This window comes from Microcaecilia unicolor, chromosome 6 (assembly GCF_901765095.1).
Source record: "Microcaecilia unicolor chromosome 6, aMicUni1.1, whole genome shotgun sequence".
NCBI classification, from domain to species: domain Eukaryota; kingdom Metazoa; phylum Chordata; class Amphibia; order Gymnophiona; family Siphonopidae; genus Microcaecilia; species Microcaecilia unicolor.
Window position 1 is genome coordinate 104,751,017 of NC_044036.1, and position 21,428 is coordinate 104,772,444.

The following is a 21,428-nucleotide window of genomic DNA, read 5'->3' on the forward strand; positions in this document are numbered from 1 at the left end:
GCTTGAATAAATGGGTTTTTAGTGCTTGCCTGAATGGTAGGTGGTCATGGATTGCTCGGATAGGTCTAGGGAGAGCGTTCTAGAGTTGGCTGCCCAGGAAGGAGAATTTGGATCCATAATAAGTTTTGTACTTGAGACCTTTACAGTTGGGGTAGTGCAGGTTGAGGTACTTTCGCGAGGATACAAACATGTTTCTTGCTGGGAGGTCGAGCAGATTTATCATATAGTCCGGAGATTCTCCATGTATTATCTTGTGGATTAAAGTCTGGGCTTTGAAGTTGATACATTCTTTGATTGGGAGCCAGTGTAGTCTTGCACGGAGAGGAGTTGCACTCTCAAAATGTGATTTGCCAAAGATGAGTCTCGCTGCTGTATTCTGGGCAGTCTGAATTTTTTTTCAGGATGTGGGCTTTGCAGCCTAAGAAAATACTGTTGCAGTAATCAGCATGGGTAAGTACCGTGGATTGCACTAAATTCTGGAATGTTTTCTGAGGTAGATATGGTTTTACGCGTTTCAGTATCCACATCATTGTGAACATTTTCTTTGTGGTGGATGTGGCGTGATTTTCGAGGGAGAGGTGGCTGTCTAGTGTCACTCCAAGGATTTTCAGGTTTTCAGAAATGGGGATTGTAGTGCCGGAGGTGGTGAGATTAGATGGGGGGATTGCGGAGTGCTGAGACGAAAGGATTAGGCATTGTGTTTTTTCTTTGTTCAGTAGTTTGGTTAGTATGTTGTGATCTACCATATCAAATGCACTGGATAAGTCAAATTGTAGAAGGAGGATGTTGAGGGCATTCATTAAGCAACTGGGCTGTCTATGTTCTGTGCCAGCTGTAGGGCTTTGATGCAGTCGGTATCCCCAAGTAGATGACATTGCAGTAATCAAGAACAGGGAGAATTATAGCCTGAGCTACTGTTAGAAAATCAACTGGGTTCAATCACAACTTTTAACCTATGCAAATTTGAAACACGCAGTAGAGGAGAAACTATAGATTTATGATTTTATAGTAAGATGAGAATCCAGCACCTTTCTGAGGTAGCACACCTCAGAACACAAAAAGGAATAGAAATAGAAAGGTGAAACAAGCAACCTTGGAATCAAACTGTTTCTATATGTGGTTTTTTTTTTTTCTGAAGGTGGTTGACCAGTTTCTTTTCGGCCATACAAGCTGAAACTGCCAATGTTCACTCACACACTTGCAAACAGTGTAAACTAGGATGAGTTTGAACAGGCAAAGAAAGCATTATATCATCTGTATGTAAGCAGTAAAAGTTGTTGCAAGCAGATAATCAAACATATAAATGGCGAGTGACCGTATTCACTCGCAAATGCGCAGTAGAGACTTCCCTCTCTGTCCCGCCCCCGCGTCAATACGTGATGACGGGGGCGGGACAGAGAGGGAAACTGCGCGAAGCCACCGCCGTCGCTACCGCTCCCCCCCCCCCGAGGTCGCCCCTACCACTCCCCCCCCCCCCCGAGGTCACCGCCACCACCCCTCCACCCAGCCCGAGCACTCTCTTCGGTATTGAACTTACATCGGCGAAACGCAGGCAGCACGCAGATCAGCTGAGCTCCCGTCGCCCTTTCTTCCCTGCCTGTGTCCCGCCCTCGCCGACGTTACGTTACACGAGGGCAGGACACAGGCAGAGAAGGAAGGCCGACGGGAGCTCAGCTGATCTGCGTGCTGCCTGCGTTTGGCCGATGTAAGTTCAATACCGAAGAGAGTGCTCGGGCCGGGTGGAAGGGTGGTGGCGGTGACTCTGGGGGGAGGAGGGGCAGTGGCGAGGGGAGGGGGCCTTGCCAAAACCACATACTAGCCCGTTTTAACGGGCTCAATGGCTAGTTAAGTAATAAAGCTGAAAGAGCAGAGTCTTGAGCAACCCGTGAAGGCATAGAGGTTTGGTGACTGGCAATACTTCCTGGAAGTGACCTGATAAAAACATAATGCACATTTTGCAAATGTTTGGCCTAGTCTAAGTTCAGTCATTCAAGTAAAACAAATTCAATGATCAACAGTATGAAAGGCCAATAGAATATTGAGGAATGGCAGGTTGTAGACCCCCCCCCCCCCCCAATTCATAGCAAGGCCTTGCAGAATGTGGAAACGGATTATATAGCTATATGAAAGTGATATTGATGTAGACCTAAAACATTTGAATAACGGCATATTCCTGAAGTTGCAATAGGATAGCCTGCTCAATCAGCTTGCTCAACAAAGGCAAATTTGAGATAGGGAGATAACAATTTATGGCTTATGGGCCACAATTGTGCCCTTTTGCACAAGCCTCAGACTGGCACATCTCAAAGAACCTGGCAGCTCACCAGAGACCAAAGAAGATTGTACAAGACAAAGCTTGATGTCACTAAGTTCAGACTGTATGTATAGAACATTACAGTATGTATAGACTGTATGTGTGCACTGGGTGTTAGAGGTGTAAAAGTGGTTTAAGGGGCGGGTGCTGGGACAACTATGGGATGAAGGGAAATGCCAGTCATTTGAGGTTCTGAGTGAGGAGTAAGGGCTGACGGACAGAGATAAATTTCACTATATTCAGGTTCGGGATTTTATGCATCGTAAGGCCAAAGAGGAACTAATGTTGGCAGTGACAGAGCTAGAACGGGCAATGGGATCGGGGGCAGGGAAAGGTGGGATATCCAGGATTTATAAGGCGCTATTACATCAATCTTTCCCCCTGACCCAATATACTGATAAATGGGAGATTCTATTATCAGTTTAGTATGATCGGGATAAGTGGCTCCGGATATTTAAAAATCTACTAAACTTTTCGGTGGCGACACCCCTGGTGGAAAATGGGTACAAGATGTTATACCATTGGTACCTCACCCCCCACAGAATATCACGTATATTTAAAAAGGGGGAATCAACCTGCTGGCGAGGTTGTGGGGCCAGGGGCACCTTCTGGCATATGTGGTGGGATTGTCCGATCATAAAGACGTTTTGGACAAATTTAATGGTCCAAATACATACTAATCTGGGGATAGCGGACACATTAAATCCAGGGCTCTGTCTACTTAACATACCAGTGGCAGGCATACTAGCTCACATCATTGTCTCCTGTCTCATGTTGTTACAGCAGCACGTACTTTAATTGCAAGATTTTGGAAACAAACGGTGGTCTCTATGGTGGACCAAGTATTTGCAAAAGTGGATTATTGCTGCTTAATGGACAAAATGACAGCAGTAAAAAGAGGACGGGTGGTGAAATTCCTTAAAAATTGGACAAAATACATGGAATAGAGAGGGATTTCAGTTTAAAGTGCTGATGGGTCCCCTCAGTGGGGAATGGCTAGACAGAATTGAGTTACCCTGGCTGGGGGAGGGGGGAGTTACCCTGGTGGGGGGTAATGTAACTTTTGCAGGATACAGTCAGATTTTGGTTGTATATTATGCTGAGATATTGGATAACGTATTGGATTTGGATTTGTGGAAAATAATAAACATATATTGGAAAAAAAAGTGGTTTAAGGGGGAGATTCCATATATGGCGCCTGAAAAATCAGTGTTGACTAAGCATATTCTATAATCAACGCTAACATAATACCTTTTTTTGAAAAGAACTAGTGTTTTCATCACCTAGTTTAATCTGCAAAAGATCCAGTAAACTTCTATATTAAAGATGATTCAAGGGAGACTGAGTCTTATTCCGCTTATGTTCTTTCTTTTAAGACCCTCTTCATATTTATTTAAAACATTGTATAAATTGCCTCCCTATCATTGCAGGGTCATCAAAAGTGGTGTGCAGTCTTTAAACATACAATATATAAAGCATAATAAACCATGGTACAATCAAAGCAATACAATGGAGACCACCTTACACTCATCCCACAATTCAGATGAAAACCACAGGACATCCTGAGTGCAAGTCCCAGAAAAGAGAGTAGAGCAAGGTTGAGGTAGCATATTGTCATACCCAAAAGGCCATTCTCATTGGACATCAAGTTCCTGGGGGTACAACATCAACCACTACAACTGCTTTTCATTTGACAACCAATCACTTGGAATCCAAACAGGGCATTTATACACTGGCTTCCTGTGTTGATTTGAAATGGAAGACGATTACATACTGTATTCACTGGCTTTCAAAAGATAAGGGCACAGGTGTAATCAATACTCTCCTGAAGACATTATTCTGGACAGCCTGGGAGCGTAAAAAGATCAAAGGAATGGCCCATCTTGTGTGGGATCAGACATCACATGGGAGAATCCCAAAGAAGACATGGCAGCCAAAAAGCATCCATCATAGGAGGTGAAGGATGCACATCAATATGAATATTAAAATCACTTTACTCACCTCCAATGTTGTTACTTATATAAAAATAGTATTTTATTATTTAGAATCGATTTACTTTCCCCCTCAAGCCCTTTTTACATATTCACTGTATCAAGTTGGTTATGCTATTACAGAGAATTGGAAAATGAGCTGGATGGATCCATAAGTCATGTGGTTTAGAACCCAGGTTCCGTACTACATTCTGGAAGGCTGCCCGACATAGGAAAACGAACTGAAACAAGGCAGTGGTGACCTGCATGCTCTTCTGACAAAAAGAAGAGATATGTCCTGGAAAATTCTGACTTGGCCAATTAGCATCACTTGTATAATACATACAAGATGTACCCAGATTCCTTGAAGCTCACAGCCTATTCAACACAAGATTGACAATATATATGGACAAAAAAACGAGGCTTTGAATTTAAAGTGAAAACATAATTGAACAGAAATAGACAAGTGGAATTAATTGAGGAAGGAGCAATTTTACTTGAGTGAAGCTGCAATGAATGAGGCCTCGTAGAAATCAAAAGACTGGGAGAGATGCATAGTAGACCATTCTTAGCTGATTTTTGTATAAACGGCTAATATTTAAAGATTCCTTCCTATAAAGGGGGCAAGTAAGAAAAATACCACCTTCACTAGAATCGGTGCTTCAAAAGGTTCCAGGTTCCTATTGTTTATGTAACATAGTAATGTAGTAAATGACGGCAGATAAAGACCTGTACGGTCCATCCAGTCTGCCCAACAAGATAAGCTCATTTTACATGGTATGCGATACTTTATACCCAAGTTTGATTTGTCCTTACCATTCTCAGGGCACAGACCATAGAAGTCTGCCCAGCACTGTAATTGTACTACGTTCTGAAGCTATTGTCAAAACCCCTTAAAATTTACACTCCAGCCCAACCCAGTCACGATCCGGGCATAGACTGTAGAAGTCTGCCCAGCACTGATTTTTGCTTCCCAGTTACCGGCATTGCCACCCAATCTCCACTAAGATTCCATGGATCCATTCCTTATAAACAGGATTCCTTTGTGTATATCCCACATATATTTGAATTCCATTACCATTTTCATCTCCACCACTTCCTGCGGGAGGGCATTCCACGTATCCACCACCCTTTCCATGAAAAAATACTTTGTGACATTACTCCTGAGTCTACCCCCCTTCAACCTCAATTCATGTCCTCTGATACTACTGCCTTCCCATCTCCAGAAGAGGTTTGTTTGTGGATTAATCCTTTCAAATATTTGAATGTCTGTATCATGTCACCCCTGTTTCTCCTTTCCTCCAAGGTATGCATGTTCAGGTCGGCAAGTCTCTCCTCATACGGTTTGCAACGCAAATCCCATACCATTTTTGTAGCTTTTCTCTTCACAGCTTCCAGTCTTTTTACATCTTTAGCAAGATATGGCCTCCAAAACTGAACACAATACTCCAAGCGGGGCCTCACCAATGACTTGTAGGAGGAGCATCAACACCGCCTTTCTTCTGATGGCTATACCCCTCTCTTTGCAGCCTAGCATCCTTCTGGCCACGGCCGTAGCCTTGTCGCATTGTTTCTTATGGTGCAGCTACAACACACAGAGAAGCTTAAAGGGCATTTTATACATTGGCATCTAAAGATAGGTGTTAATTGGGCACATAAATTATGTCTCTCTATGTCAGGTGTTCAGCGCTGCATGCGTCTGGTAGCGCTATACAAATGTTAATAATAATAATGTAATAATAATAATGTAATAATAACATTTATGCATGATTGGCACCACAAATTGGCATTTACATTTATTTATTTATTTATTGTTTGTACTTGTATCCCACATTTTCCCACCTCTTTGCGGGCTCAGTGTGGCTTACAATAAGATATGAATAATGAGAATACAGTTGTTACAAATTGGTTATGGGTTACATTGTACAAGTTATGCATAAGTGCTAGGGACTGTTCTATAACATATGTGCCAAAATTGCTTAGCATGTAGGTTTGAAGGGGCACACACATAGGTGGATCAGGGGCCTGTCTCTGAGGTACGTGTGCAACTTATACTTTAAGATATATGCACTTTGGGGCACACTTAGACACTACTACTACTACTACTATTTGACATTTCTAAAGCGCTACTAGGGTTACGCAGCGCTGTACAATATAACATAGAAGGACAGTCCCCAACATGTACAACTGCCACTTACTTGATGTAGCTGTTGTGCCTAATTTTAGGTTCACCAATGCTGACTTACACTTGCATTCTATAATGGAATCTTGGCACTGAGATTCTGTCATAGATTTAACGGTGCCAGTTTTCAGAATTGCCACCTTTAGAAAAGCTGGCTGGGACCCATGGAAACCGGGGTTAGAATCTGCTTCTTCCATTGAAACGCTTCATGACCTTGGGAATCATTTCTTCCTCAATTACCTCAGGTACAACTTACTACTACTACTACTTATCATTTCTATAGTGCTTCTAGACTTATGCAGCACTGTATGCTGAACATGTAAGAGATGGTTCCTGCTTGACAGAGCTTACAATCTAATCAAGACAGACAAACAGGACAAATAAGGGAATTACTTAAGGTAGGAATTACAAAACAGACATGAGTACTGAACAAGTGAATAGGAGTTAAAAGCAGCCTCAAAAAGACGGGCTTTTAGCCTACATTTGAAGATGGCCAGAGCTGGAGCTAGGTTGATGTACTGATTCAGGAAGTCTATTCCAGGCATATGGTGCAGCATGATAAACGGAATGAAGTCTGGAGATCACAGTGGAGGAGAAGGGTACAGATAAGAGAGATTTACCTGAAGAACGGAGTTTCCAGAGAGGAGTGTAGAGAGAGATAACAGTAGAGAGGTACTGGGGAGATGCAGAGTGAATGCATTTGTAAGTCATAAGTACATAAGTATTGCCATACTGAGATAGACCAAAGTTCCATCAAACCCAGCATCCTGTTTCCAACAGTGGCCAATCCAGGTCACAAGTACCTGGCAAGATCCCAAAACAATACAATACATTTTATGTTGCTTCTCCTAGAAATAAGCAGTGGATTTTCCCCAAGTCCATTTTAATAATGGCTTATGGACTTTTCTTTGAGGAAGCTATCCAAACCTTTTTTAAACCTCGCTAAGCTAACCGCTTTTACTACATTCTCTGGCAATGAATTCCAGAGTTTAATTACAAGTTGAGTGAAGAAATATTTTCTCTGATTCGTTTTAATTTTACTACTTTGTAGCTTCATTGCGTGCCCTTTAGTCATATCACCCCTCAGCTGTCTTTTCTTCAAGCTGACGAGCCCTACCCGCTTTAGCCTTTCCTCATAGGGAAGTCGCTTTAGCCTTTCTTCATAGGGAAGTCATCCCATCCACTTTATTATTTTCATTGCCCTTCTCTATACCTTTTGTAATTCCACCATATCTTTTTTGAGATGCAGTGAACAGAACTGCCGATAATATTCGAGGTGCGGTCGCACCATGGAGAGATACAAAGGCATTATAATGTCCTTATTTCCTCATTTCTGTTTTCCATGCCTTTCCTAATAATACCTAACACTGCACAGCCAATGGTTTCAACGTATCATCAATGATGACACCTAGATACTTTTCCTGGTCTGTGACTCCTAATGTGGAACCTTGCATTACATAGGTATAGTTTCGGTTCCTCTTTCCCACATGCACCACTTTGCACTTTCTCACATTAAACGTCAACTGCCATTTGGATGCCTAGTCTTGTAAGGTCCTCTTGTAATTTTTCTCAATCCTCTTGCTATTTAACAACTTTGAATAACTTTGTGTCATCAGCAAATTTAATTACCTCACTAGTTACTCCCATCTCTAGATCATTTATAAATATGTTAAAAAGCAACGCTCCCAGCACAGATCCCTGAGGAACCCTACTATCTACCCTTTTCCACCGAGAATACTGACCATTTAACCCTACCCTCTGTTTTCTATCTTTTAACCAGTTTTTAATCCACAATAGTACACTACCTCCTATCCCATGACTCTCCATTTTCATCTAAAGTCTTTCTGTCAAATGCCTTTTGAAAATCCACAATATTGACTTGCTTCACCTTTATCTATATGTTTGTTCACCCCTTCAAAGAAATGTAATAGATTGGTGAGGCAAGATTTCCCTTCACTAAATCATGTTGGCTTTGTCTCATTAATCCATGCTTTTGAATATGCTCTGTAATTTTCTTCTTCATAATAGTCTCTATTGTTTTACCCTGCACTGATGGAAAGGGCAGGTAGGGTCCAATAAAGATTTGGGTTCAATAAAGATTTTTTGAGGTGTGGTATAACAATGGCATGTTTGAAGGCATCAGGAACAGTTGCAGTAGAAAGTGAAAGATTGAGGATATGACAGATAGAAGGGATGACAGAGATAGTGCTGAGTAGATGGGTGGGAATAGGATCAGAGGAACAGGTATTCAGTTTGGAGGAAGAAAGAAAATGTGCAGTTTCCTCTTCAGTGATTTCAGAAAAGGAAGAAAAGATGGTAGGGGTTGAAGGAGGGTTGAGAATGGACTGGGGGAAGGAGAGGTGGAAGTGAGTTGGTTGAGAGCTCAAGGTTAATCTTGTAAACCTTATCGTGAAAGTACTCAGCCATAGCCTGGGGAGAAAGTGAAGGAGGGTTTGGAGGTGAAGACACTTTAAGGAGAGAGTTCAGTGTGGCAAAGATATGTTGAGGGTTTGAGCCAAGAGAGTTTGTCAAGTGGATGTAATAGTCTTGTTTGGCAGGTGAAAGAGCAGACTGTGCCAGATCTACTGAACGCTTTTGGCTGAAATCCCATGCTGACCTCTTTCCAGAGTCGTAGGTAGCGGATTCTAGAGGTCAGCCAAGGCTGGAGTTTGGTACACCTTACAGAATGGGGAATGGGAGGAGTGAGGGTAACCAGAGACTTGGATAACACAGTGGTAGAGAAGAGGGATGAAGCACTGGTGTAGAGAGTGCAAGAGTCAAATAGCCTGAAGATTCCTAAATGTATAGGTGGAGATTGGATGGGACTGGGGGGAGGGTGTTTAAGTATGAAGTGTTAAGGCTATTGAGATAGACATGGGGGAGTCTGGTAGCAGGGAATGTTGCTGCCATTTGGGTTTCTTCCAGGTACTTGTGACCTGGATTGGCCACTGCTGGAAGCGGGATACTGGGCTAGATGGACCATTGGTCTCACCCAGTATGGCATGTTCTTAAGGTTCAATAAAAAATATATGGGTTTCAATCTAATCAACCTGGTGTGGGTAAATCAGTAATTTCCAACAATTCCACCAGCTTAAATGATATATAACTCAACTACAATACTTTTTTATTTTTAATTTGCAGTGCTCAGTAGTGCTGTAGTGTTCTTTAAACCAACTGTCTCTGGTTCAGAACTGCAGCCGTCTCACATCATAGCACAAGCCCTTCCTACCTACAGGTTAAACCCTGTGAGAATTGGAAGGTAGGAAGGGCTTGTGCTATGATGTGAGACGGCTGCAGTTCTGAACCAGAGACAGTTGGTTTAAAGAACACTACAGCACTACTGAGCACTGCAAATTAAAAATAAAAAAGTATTGTAGTTGAGTTATATATCATTTAAGCTGGTGGAATTGTTGAAAATTAATGTTCTTAAGGTTATCAGATGATGGTCAGAGAGGGGAAGAACTGAGGTGCAGAAACAGCTTGTTTGGGTGGGGAAATTACTTGTATCCCTGACTGTTAATCACTTTGTGGTTGGATTTGGAAAAGGCACATAAATCTAAAATCTGAATTGATTTGGTTAGCTCTGGCATGTGCCTTCCTACCATTTGTTTGATATACACTGGTGGTCAGCGCGAATAAAAGATTTACTTGAGACCACATACCCCCCCTGTTTACTAAGCCATGCGACAGTGCTGACCTAGTCCATTCACAGTGAATGGGCTGTGTTGGCAGTACCGCACAGCGGCCAGCACGGCTTTGTAAACATCGTAAATAGTGAGTCAGGGTGGGCAATGAACTTTTGAGTGCTATTTGCATTTGCCAGTGTATTATGCTAACTGCTAGACAGATGTAGTCCTTGACAGCCAGACCAGATACACTTACATTTGCATGAATTTGGACTATGTCCCTGATTGGTTTGTATGGGCTGGGTCTCATGCAAACCAGATCTGTTCTGGCTTTTGGGGAGTTGCCCATTGCTATAGTGATATCCCACCAGTGCTATGCAGGATGAGAAACTCTTTATTCTTATGTAATCTAGACAGTTTTCTGAGGATAACTACAGATAGTACAGAACAGCAGGAAGAGAAAATGAAACAAATAGCAAAATACAGTGGGAAATGCCAGACAGACGATCTGTCTGGTACTTCCCACTTTGCTACTGATAACTGCAGGATACACAAGTCATTTTTAAAATATGCTATTCTGCTTACTGTTAGAAATGGCAATTTGATTATAGAAACATTTGTTTTTCTTTGTGCTTGTTAGACTCTAAAGAATACCTGGCTACAGCATTATTCATCGGGTTCAGCTAATCCTGGTGTACTGGTGTTACTGGCCTGTGGCACCATCTCCAGCACTTGTGGTCAATTGGCCAGCTACCCCCTTGCTCTTGTCCGAACACGTATGCAGGCGCAAGGTGAGTTTTTTGGTTCATGAAGGGATGCCATCTTTGTTGTGTACAGTACACTGATCATTTCTTCATTAGCTGCAGGGTTATTTTTCTATGCAGTACTGAAGCTTTTAGAGAGGGGAGACTGATCAGGAGTACTCCTGGTGAGGATGATTTTAGAAAGTATACTTTTGATAAGGTTTTTAAAGGGTGAGGTTTTTCTTCCAACCATATTTTGTTTCTCCTCCTAAATTTAAAAAAAACGGCACCCCAACATAATAGACCATACAAAAAAACCCCCAACAAAACAGACTAAAACCCAAACAGACCATGACAAAAAAAAAACCCTCCCAAAAAAAACCTATACAAAAAAAACCCACAACAAAACAAATTTATGATTCTCACTAGATACCAAGTGTGGATAGTGAAGTCAAGCCATAGGCAGGTGCCAGGATTTTCAAGTGACAAGCCATGGACTTTCTCAGTAATTTATGGCTCCTCCACTTCTTTGTACCCTTCAAATTCGTACCATTCAAAAATACATCTATTTCATCAGGCTCTTTTGTCAGGGACTTTTATGTTGGGAACTTTTTTTCTTTGGCGCTTTTTTGTCTGGTTTCTTTTGACCGGGTGCCCATCATCAGTCCAACCAAACATTACTGTCTAAGGGGGTCTTTTACTAAATCTTAGCTCAAGTTATCTGCATCAGGGCCCATAGGAATAAAATGGGCCCTGCTGCAGATAACTTGAGTTTTTAATATAATTTTTGATTACCAAATTCCCCACTTGTTCTTGCATCTCCCCCACCTCACTTTCTTTCCTCCCCTAGTCCCAACCCCAATTACTAACATACAATCAGATTGTATATAACCTGTCTGTCACAGCATTCCTTATTTCCTTACCTTCGACGCTTAAGCAGACACTGGGGGTACTATTCCTGAGTTCTCCCTCCTCATCATTATTTCTGTAGATCTCATATACAGCCTGATCTGGGCCTTAACATTACCAGGAAGTTATGACTAGCAGTATTTGTTGCTGCTTCTGAAAGGACTTCCAAAAAGATGTGTATCCTATTTTGATGCATTGCTGCAAGTTTTGACATTAAATCTAGAGAGGGAGTTCCTCTTTTTTTTTTTCCCCCCCCCTCCTCCAGTGCTTAGCTACTATAATACGGGCTGCCATTACTATATGCTCTGCAAGTCTCATTGCCCCCTCTTTCATTCCTATAATATGGCAATTTAACAGCAGAGGCCCAAGAGGTTGTTAATTGTTGGCCAAAGTTCTAAGGTTGGGGTGCAGGGGAGGGAGAGTGGGTTGAATCATTTTCTACAAGGGTTGGCAGAGGTTATAAGAACATAGATGTCACCTAGCAGCATTGTGTGCTTTTCTGTTAGGCAGATATTTAGTCTTGGAATGGGAGGGAGGATTTTGGAAAAGGGTATGAAATTTATTGGGCGTTTCAAAGGAAAAGAAAATCGGTCTTGTGTGGCTTGTTGATTTGTTTGATAAAACGATTATACGTAACAGCAGAGGCCATATCTGCTTGTTACACTGTATTCTGTTAATTATCTCAGCCACTGATATAACATCAAATATGTTTAAATGTTCCTGGCAACCTACATTCACTCCAACAATACCCCCTCACTGTTTCATACATTCTCTTTATTCTCTCAGGAGTGTAGTACCATTGATACAACATTTTGTAGCCATCAGATTACTAGTTTAGTTTATTTAGACTTGATGATATACCACCTTTGCTGACTCACAGATCAAAGCGGTTTATAGTACAATAAAAATATAGAAAGTGGAAAGTGAACTACAGTGTATAATAGGACAGCACCTTTCCACACAAGAGGAGATGAAAGTATATAATACATAGAAAAATGAAGGTAGATAAAGACTGTAAGGCCTACCCAGTCTGCCCATTCATGCCATCTACTATCCCTTCCTCTCCCTTAGAGATCCTATGTGCAGTCTCCATCTCCATCACCTCCACTGGGAGACCACCCTTTTCATGAAGAAATATTTTCTCAGGTTACTTCTGAGTCTGCCCCCTTTCATCTTCATCCAATGCCCCCTCGTTCCAGAGCTTAATTTCAGTTCAAAGAGACTCGCCTCCTGTTCATTTATGCCACAGAGGTATTTAAATATCTCTTCTGCCTTTCTTCAAAGTATACATATTGAGATCTTCAGTTTGTCTGCATACACTTTATGAGAAAGACCATTGATCGTTTTAGTAGCTGCCTTCTGGACCGTATCCATCCTGTTTATATCTTAAGGTGAGGTCTCCAGAATTTAACACAGTACTCTAATTGAGTCTCACCAGAGACTTATATAGAGGCATTATTGCCTCTTTTTTCCTGCTGGCCATTCCTCTCCCTATTTACCAAAGCGTCATTCTAACTTTTGCTATTGTCTTTTCTACCTGTTTGGCCACCGTAAGATCATCATGTACATTCAGACTCAAGTCCTGCGCCTCTTTTGTGCACAAAAGTACTTTACTCTCTAAACTGTACTGCTCCTTCTGGTTTTTGCAGCTTACATAGAAACTTGATGTCAGATAAAGGCTATATGGCCCATCCAGTCTGCCCATCTTCTGTAACCCCTAACTCTTTTTCCTAAGCGATCCCACATGCTTATCCCATACCTTTTTAAATTCTGACACAGTCCTAGATTTCACAACCTCCACCGGGAGGCCATTCCATGCCTCCACTGCTGTAGTGAAACCATGCAGCCTCGAATCCTGCAATCTACTGAATTCCAGAAATCTCAGAGTTTCCATTAATTTACTTGATCATATTGGGCTGACTAGGCAGCACAGATGTGAAATCCCCTCCCTTCCCATCTCTTTAAGCTAATCCCTGTCTCAATTGATCTTTCCTTCTTGTTAAGGTTCTCTAGAGCTTTGCACTGTAAAAATTCCTTAACATGCAAATACTGGAAGGCCTCTCTCCTATCTAGCCCATATTCCTCAGCCTTTCAACAAATTGCCCCAGTGTTTTACGTCTCTTTTCTCCCCATTTTTTGTAAGTATAGTCTACTTTTCCCAGGGGAAACTCATTAAATTTGCTGGAGCAATGTAGAATGGAAGTAGGTCTTATCTAGCAATAGCTTACTATTAATTCTACCCCTGATTTCCAATATTAGCATTATATATGGATTAGCTTATTTTTCACTAGATCTTTCAACTTTACCAGGGAGCCATGGTAAGGGCTACAATGAACAAATACACGCTTGCTCCTGATTCAGTTTGACCCACTATTTTTTTGTCATATGCATTTCTGTTGAGACCCACTTTCAACTGAGCAGCTTGATAATATAGTTGAAAGTTATTCCCCCTTTCTTTTTAGCTGTAAAGACTATCTCCCTACCTATTCTGGGTGGCTTTCACTTCCAAATATAAACGAATATCCTGCAGTGCAGTTGCTGGAAGAATTGTTTTCGCATTCTTAACAGCAGGGCTGTAAAAAGATATAAAACGTTTTCAACTCACGAAAGGTTTGTCATCCCAGCATTCTTCTGTAGTGTCTTTTATTGTGTGTGTGTGTGGGAGAGGGGATTTAATATCATGAAATTTATCTCAACCTGCAACTACATTCACCCCCAAATACCTAATATGAAAAAGGCCATTTAAACTGAAATTTCCCTTTCAACGTAACAGTCTCATCTTTGGGTACATTCACATTAAATATATATTTTTTTAATTTCTTTATTATATTTTAACATAATTACAACCATTCAGATTTGCAAATGTCAACATGTGTACAACTTAATAACTTCTTCTTCCATAACAAAGTTTTCAAACCAACTCTAACAATCCCTCACCCATTCCTCCCCCTCCCCCCCCCCCCCCCCCCCCCCCCACTTAATGTGATGGTGTATTAGATTCTCTCATCTGTTCATATGGTGGCCAAATTTGTTGAAACCTAAGTAAGTGGCCTTTTCTCAGTGCGGTCAGTTTCGACATCTGGTACAAATAATCAAGTTTAATTTTTACAGCTTGAATTTGTGGCATCTCTATCTGTTTCCAAGCCCTTGCCACTGTCAATTTGGCTGCTGCAAAGATCTGGCTAGCCATTTTATGTTGATGTGTCTTACATTTTCCCGGGCGGAAATGCAGTAAGCAATATTCCGCCTGGTTAGGGTAGTCTATCTTTGTTCACATTAAATATTTCTTACTTAGTCATGTTCATTTAAAACCCAACACCCTTCCAAACTTTTGTAGAGCTAGAAGAAATAATTGTTGCCAATGATCCCCCATCGCTTCAAAGAGCAGACCTTTCTATGGTGTGACTTGCCTATGCTTATCTCCTGCATATTTTCATTTTCTCTTGTACTTTGTGCTAATGGATCCATTATCAGGGTAAATAAGAGGATGAACAGAGGACACCCCTACTTGGTTCCTCACTACTGTTCAAACCTTTCTGAAAACCTACCATTAATTATTGTGGCATGCCATGTGTTTTTTTTGTCTAATATCTTCACCCATTCCAGAAACTGCCCTCAAGATCCATCTTTATCATGTTGGGCCAAAATACCCTATCAGATGTCTTTTCAGCATCAATTGCCAACACTAGTCTGTATTCTAGCACTTTTAGCTTGCCACATATGATTCAATATGGGCCCCTTTTACCAAGCTGTGGCAAAAGGAGGCCTGTGCTGAGGCCCCCTTTTTACTGCAGCAGGTAAAAGGTAGGTCTGTCTTTTTTTAAGGAAATAGCCATGTAGAAAGTGAAGCACTTGCTGCGTGGCCATTTTGGGGAGGGGGGGGGAGCCCTTACCACCACCCATTGGTATGCTGGGGTGGGAACTGCCGCCAGGCTGCTGCAGTAGCCCGGTGGTACTTGCTTTTAGCGAGCAGTAAGCCCGTGTTCGACTTACCGCCACTTTGTAAAAGGGGCGCTCTATATGTTGTATATTATCATTTGCCACCCTGCAGTGATCTTCAGCTTGGAGAAGAGACAGCTGAGGGGGAGATATGATAGAGGTTTATAAAATATTGAGCGGAGTGGAACAAGTAGATGTGAATCACTTGTTTACCCTTTCCAAAAATACTAGGACTAGTGGGCACGTAAAAAAGCTACAAAGTAGTAAATTTAAAACAAATCAGAGAAAATATTTCTTCACTTAACGAGTAATTAAACTCTGGAATTCATTGCCAGAGAATGTGGTAAAAGCAGTTAGCTTAGCAGGGTTTAAAAAAAGGTTTGGATAATATCCTAGAAGAAAAGTCTATAAGCTATTATTAAGATGGACTTGGGAAAATCTATTGCATGTTCTAGGATAAGCAGCATAAAATCTGTTTTGCTGTTCTGGGATCTTGTCAGGTACTTGTGACCTGGATTGGCCACTGTTGGAAACAGGATTCTGGGCTTGATGGACCTTCGGTCTGTCACAGTATGGCAATGCTTAAATACTTATATGCTTATCTCCATATATCAACTGTGACATACATGTTTATTATTATTATTATTATTACATTTGTACCCTGCACTTTCCCACTCAAAGCAGGTTCAATGCGGCTTACATAGTAAAAGGAATACAGAATATTATTAGGGGGTAAAAGTAAAATATATCAGAATAAAAGGCAAGATGAATAGGTAGAAATAGGGTTTAGAGCTTGTCTGCCATAATTTTTGTTTATATTTTATAATTGGTCCCTAACAATAAAATAGGTCTGTCTGAGCCACCTCATACAATTTTGATTTTTTTTTTTTTAAAGATCTGGAACAGAGGCTTATCAGATGGTAAATGTCAATGTATGTTGCAGCTTCCACTTTGTGTTTGTGTTCCTTTATAACTTTGGAATGAGTCGAGTCCTAGACCTAACTTCCTGTGAAACTGGCTCTTCCAGTCTTCAGAGCTGGTAAATGATTTGGTGAAGAGACTGAAGAAGAAGGGAAAGCTAGCACTTTTCCATAAGAAATGCATTGTGGGAGGATTTGAGCCAAAACTATTTAGAATGTCACACATTCTACTTACGTTTTCAGTTTTAAATTGTACTATCCTTTAATGTAAATTAAAGTAGGAACCTGCCAATAAATCTTGCTCTTGCATGAAAAGGCTGTTATATGAGTCTTGCATGATTTTGTTGTTGTTTTTGGTTACAATATCTGCTCTTTTTAATATGAAAATTACCTGCCTCTTGCATTATTAGACATCCACGTTGAGAAATACGTTAATGAACTCTGCTGAGAATACATGTCAGAAAATGTAACATTGTAAAAGCAAAAGGCAACATTGGTTGGAGTTTATAGGTTAATTTTAGTTTTAACCTTGTGTTTTATGTTTTCTAGCCTCTGTGGAAGGAGCCCCTCAGTTGAACATGGTTGCCCTCTTTAAAAGGATAATTGAGAAGGAAGGCTTCTTTGGCCTTTACAGAGGAATTGCTCCCAACTTCATGAAGGTGCTTCCTGCCGTCAGCATCAGCTACATTGTCTATGAGAAGATGAAGCTGCGCTTGGGAGTCGCATCAAAATAATATGAAAGATCCTTTCATTAGCAGGCACATTTAGTTCTAAACGGTGCTGTCTAGAATGATTCGTTGGTTCCAGAAAGCTACTGTTTGTCCCAGTAGGAGGAGGGGGGAATAATTGGCTATTGAATACTGTCTGTATTTTGGTGAAGCAGTAGAAAGTTTAGCATATTCTAGTCTTCTGCTGCTTTGGGGTGTTCAGAAAATTGTTTTGATAATTACATTCCTTAGCTGTGAATTTGAGTTGTTTTTTTTTTTTAATTTGTCCCTTAGGGGCCCTTTTACTCAAACTTAGTTCTTGATGACAATCATTAGCATGTGCTAAGTGCCATGAGGCCCATAGGTATGAAATAGGGCACAGAGCATTTAGTGTTCTTTAAGCTTTAGTAAAAAAGGTCCTTCAGTTTGGTTTTAAAATCAGGCAGGAGAGGGGAGGGTGTCCTAAAATATAACTCTTATCCATTTTTGGTCACCCAAGTGTTTTTAGTTTTCAGTTATATAACTAAGAAACTTCATTATGTTAATGTCATAGCCCTGTTATCAAAACTAAGTTTCAGCAATCCTCATGTTGGAAGCAGACAAAAAGTGGAAAAGTTTATCTGAAGATGTCGTAAGACTTTCACTTCATTTTTACTCCAGGAAAGCACAGCAAATAGGCCTCTAGTCTCTTAGAGGCCTTTTTTTTATTAATGAAAATCGACGTGCCAGGCCAATGGTGCATTATGCCGACTGAGTACCTCACTTGTGGGTACAGCACTATTGATTTAAGTGTAGTACAGTATGGCAGCTCTCTGCAATTCTGACAGCTGTATTCATTGGAGAATGTCTAGGTAACTTAATTTGTGATGCATTACTGCAAGATAAAATGAGGATGTAATCACCAGGAAGGAATTCAAAATCTAACTTTTATTTACATGAAAGCATTCCACCAGGGAATGTTTGGAAAGTTTACTGAAACATGTAGTTAGCTGAGTGATGCTTTTGTGACCCAGCAGTTTTCCTCCTGTTCCTTTGGACTTCCAGCTCAGTTGGAACCAGGTCTGAGAAATATCACCAGGAATCCTCATTGACAACTATCGGGGGGGGGGGGGTTGCCCCCTATTATATATCCTCACCTCTAAACGTACTTCAGTCCAGTGATTGTACTGATAGTTGTTAACTGGGGTCATGCACCAGAGCTCCTTCTGGAGCCCAGCAGCCCTCATCCATTTCACCATGATTGACACACTCCTCTTGATGGCTCTGGATCTCACGTCTGTATCGTACCAATTCTGGCTGATCCAGAGAGTGGGAGATCAGAGCCATGAATCAAACAAAGTTCCCCCTGCTAGGCAGTGCATAGCACTGGCCCAATTACTGCTTTTGACCTGAGTATATTAACATTCGTCATTGTTGGTCTTCAGCTCTGCTTGGGAGCTGCTTACTGTAGGGCCCACCACAAACCCCCATCGTTCCACAAGTACATTTGTAACCATTTTCCATCTTTGCTGTTGGCTGATTTGAAACCTAATAGTGAGATGGCTCTTGAGCTGACACATTACTTTGAGCTTTATGGAGACTAGCAGCATTTTGCAGCCGCCTTCTCCTTCCCCTTGCCTTTTAATTTTCTTATTGTACTTCATGTGGACCCCAGCTGCAGGTCTTGATGATCTGCTTTTATGCTGGATAGCCATAGTGTAGGAATCTGCTTTATATATCTTACCTCATTCCGTTATCTATGAAATGTTTACATGAATAGGATCCTATTCCAGATGGTTATACCACAGGTACAACATAGATGGGGTAACCGGGTATGTGTGTTTGTGTACTAAACAGCTAGTTAGCTAGGACATCACTTTAGGAGAATTAGCAAAGTTTTGCTCCAATGTTGCTGTGGTATTTCAGCTACCAACATTTTTCCATTTTTTGTAATTAAAGCATTTTTTCCACTAGAGCAAAATGTTGATTGAATCCTCTTCCTAATTTGCTAAACTTTTTGTTGCCAAATAGTTTCTTTCACAAACCAATCATGTAATATTTTGCTTTCAAGTTTAGATTTGGGTTTTACATTTAATGAGATTGCCTTTCCAAATTGAAGCTCATTCAGGTATAATAGGTAGATCCTTTTCTAATCGGTATTCTTGCTCAGGAGCTATGGCATTCCTACAGAAGAAGGAGGAAATGTGCCATTATATTAAGGTTTATGAATAACGCACATTTAACCGCTATTCTCATATCATCTTTCCATATTCATTTTTACTAAATCTCAATTTATGGCCTTAAATTTTGTAATACATAGGGTGGTTGGTGTTGGTTGAAAAGCATTGCAGCTAGATCAGCCTGTGGCTTATTCCCATAAGGTTTACAGCAACATTGTCTGCCCACTGTTGCAATACCACAGATGTTAGTCCATGTCTGACTTTCTTTTCAGTTTCTTGCAACTTGAAGGCCTTCTGTGCTTATACCATGCTTTTATGAATTCTCTTCATTGTTTGTGTTTCCACCACCTCTCCTGGGCATTCCTTGATAATTAAAATAAAATATTCTTATGTGTGGTATTCTATTGCACTGTACTAAGATATCTAATCAGGCTGTCTATTGTGTGCTTTTGCACTGTTGAGACCAAAGAATAATTCCTTTAATGAGGATACGTCAGTACCTCTCTGCCACCAATAGCAAACACACCATGTGTGTCTTTTTGTCTGAATGTGGTTTTCTACCTTACAGCTTACTCTATCCAGTGTCATTGATTTTCGGACCTCCTTGCATTGTGATACTTTAGTGCAATGGTTCCCAAACCTGGTCCTGGAGGCACCTCAGCTAGTCAGGTTTTCAGGATACCCACAATGAATATTCATGAGAGAGATTTGCATGCACTACCTCCACTGCATGCAAATCTCTCTCATAAATATTCATTGTGGGTATCTTGAAAACTCGACTGGCTGGGGTGCCTCCAGGATCAGGTTTGGGAACCTTCTTTAATGTGAACTTATTAGAATACTAGGCCTGCTAAACCACTGAGTGGCTCCAGAATTACAGAGCCTTTCACCTTTTTAAGTCACTCCAGATTTAGTTTTGGGTCAGCAGTGGTCAAAGTTAGACTCGTTTCAAAGCTATGTTGTAGTCTATTAAACACATCAGTGGTCTCATTCCAGTTCTCAGACAGGTGAAGCCAAATATTTACGGACATGAGAGACTGAAGTACTCTGTCACCCTCGGAGGTGGTACATGCAGAGCAAGATTAAAGTAGATCGGTGGGGAGAAGTGGAGAAGCGTGTGCTGCTACCATTCCATGCCTTACCTGTAGTATGGGTAAATGGAAAATGTTGGTTTTCCATGGTGGCAATCCAACGTTGTTGAGATGTACTGAGTTCCTAGGGAAAAATAGAATGCAAGACTGTAAATTCCAGAACGTATTAGACTGTGAATTTAAAAGGCAGGAACATTAAAACTTTTCTGAACCAGAATTAATTCTTGGTGCAGTTAGCTGTAATAGAAATTGAATACATAACATCAGCATGCCTGCCCTGGACATGGTCATAGATTCTGATTTTATATGTACATTATTTTTTGCTTCATTTGACTGTAACCTTTTTATAATATGGAATGCATAATATACTGGATGTGTAAATAATGAAAACTGGTAATGGCATTGTACAAGGTTCAGTGTATTTTCCATTGTTGTGCCTTTCCCTATTGAATGATTGCTTTTGATGGTGAAATATTTGAATGCTAGGAAAAAAAAACCTGTGAACAGTGTAATTTTCCTTTCATTTTGGGACCTCTGTGCTTGCATTTTATTTTATTTTTTTTGCATGATTACTGAAAAAAGGGTGTTTATTGACGCTCAGGATCTAAAACCAGACTTCTTGTAGTATTGTTGTACATAAAGCCTGGAAATTTATATAAAAGACATTTTCTATTTTCTGTTCTTGTATTGTGTGATTATAAGCTTGAATGTAAGAAACTCATTTGCCTTTGCTAAAAAAGCACACACTTCTAGGCCTTGCTGAATATCTCCTTGTTTACCAAACATTTCAGGAGTACCTCCTTTTGTCATAGTCCTCACCATTCCTCTCCAGAGGTAAAAATGTATGTGCATCAAAAGTGCAAAGAAT

The 21,428-nt window shown here is 40.8% G+C and overlaps 1 protein-coding gene across 2 annotated transcripts in view; it reads left to right on the forward strand.

Annotated features, from left to right (window-relative positions):
- SLC25A24 (solute carrier family 25 member 24) overlaps positions 1-21,428 on the forward strand; it is a 97,239-nt gene that overhangs the window by 66,532 nt on the left and 9,279 nt on the right. The window contains exons 9-10 of one of the 2 annotated variants that reach the window (XR_003942403.1): positions 10,733-10,883; positions 17,153-17,465. Coding sequence is in view for 1 of the 2 variants with exons in the window: in XM_030205502.1 (XP_030061362.1) it covers positions 10,733-10,883; positions 17,153-17,337 (336 nt within the window). In the remaining variant the exon portion in view is untranslated. Of the gene's footprint in view, positions 1-10,732; positions 10,884-17,152; positions 20,169-21,428 lie in introns of those variants that run through there. The other variant, XM_030205502.1, reaches the window with a different exon arrangement.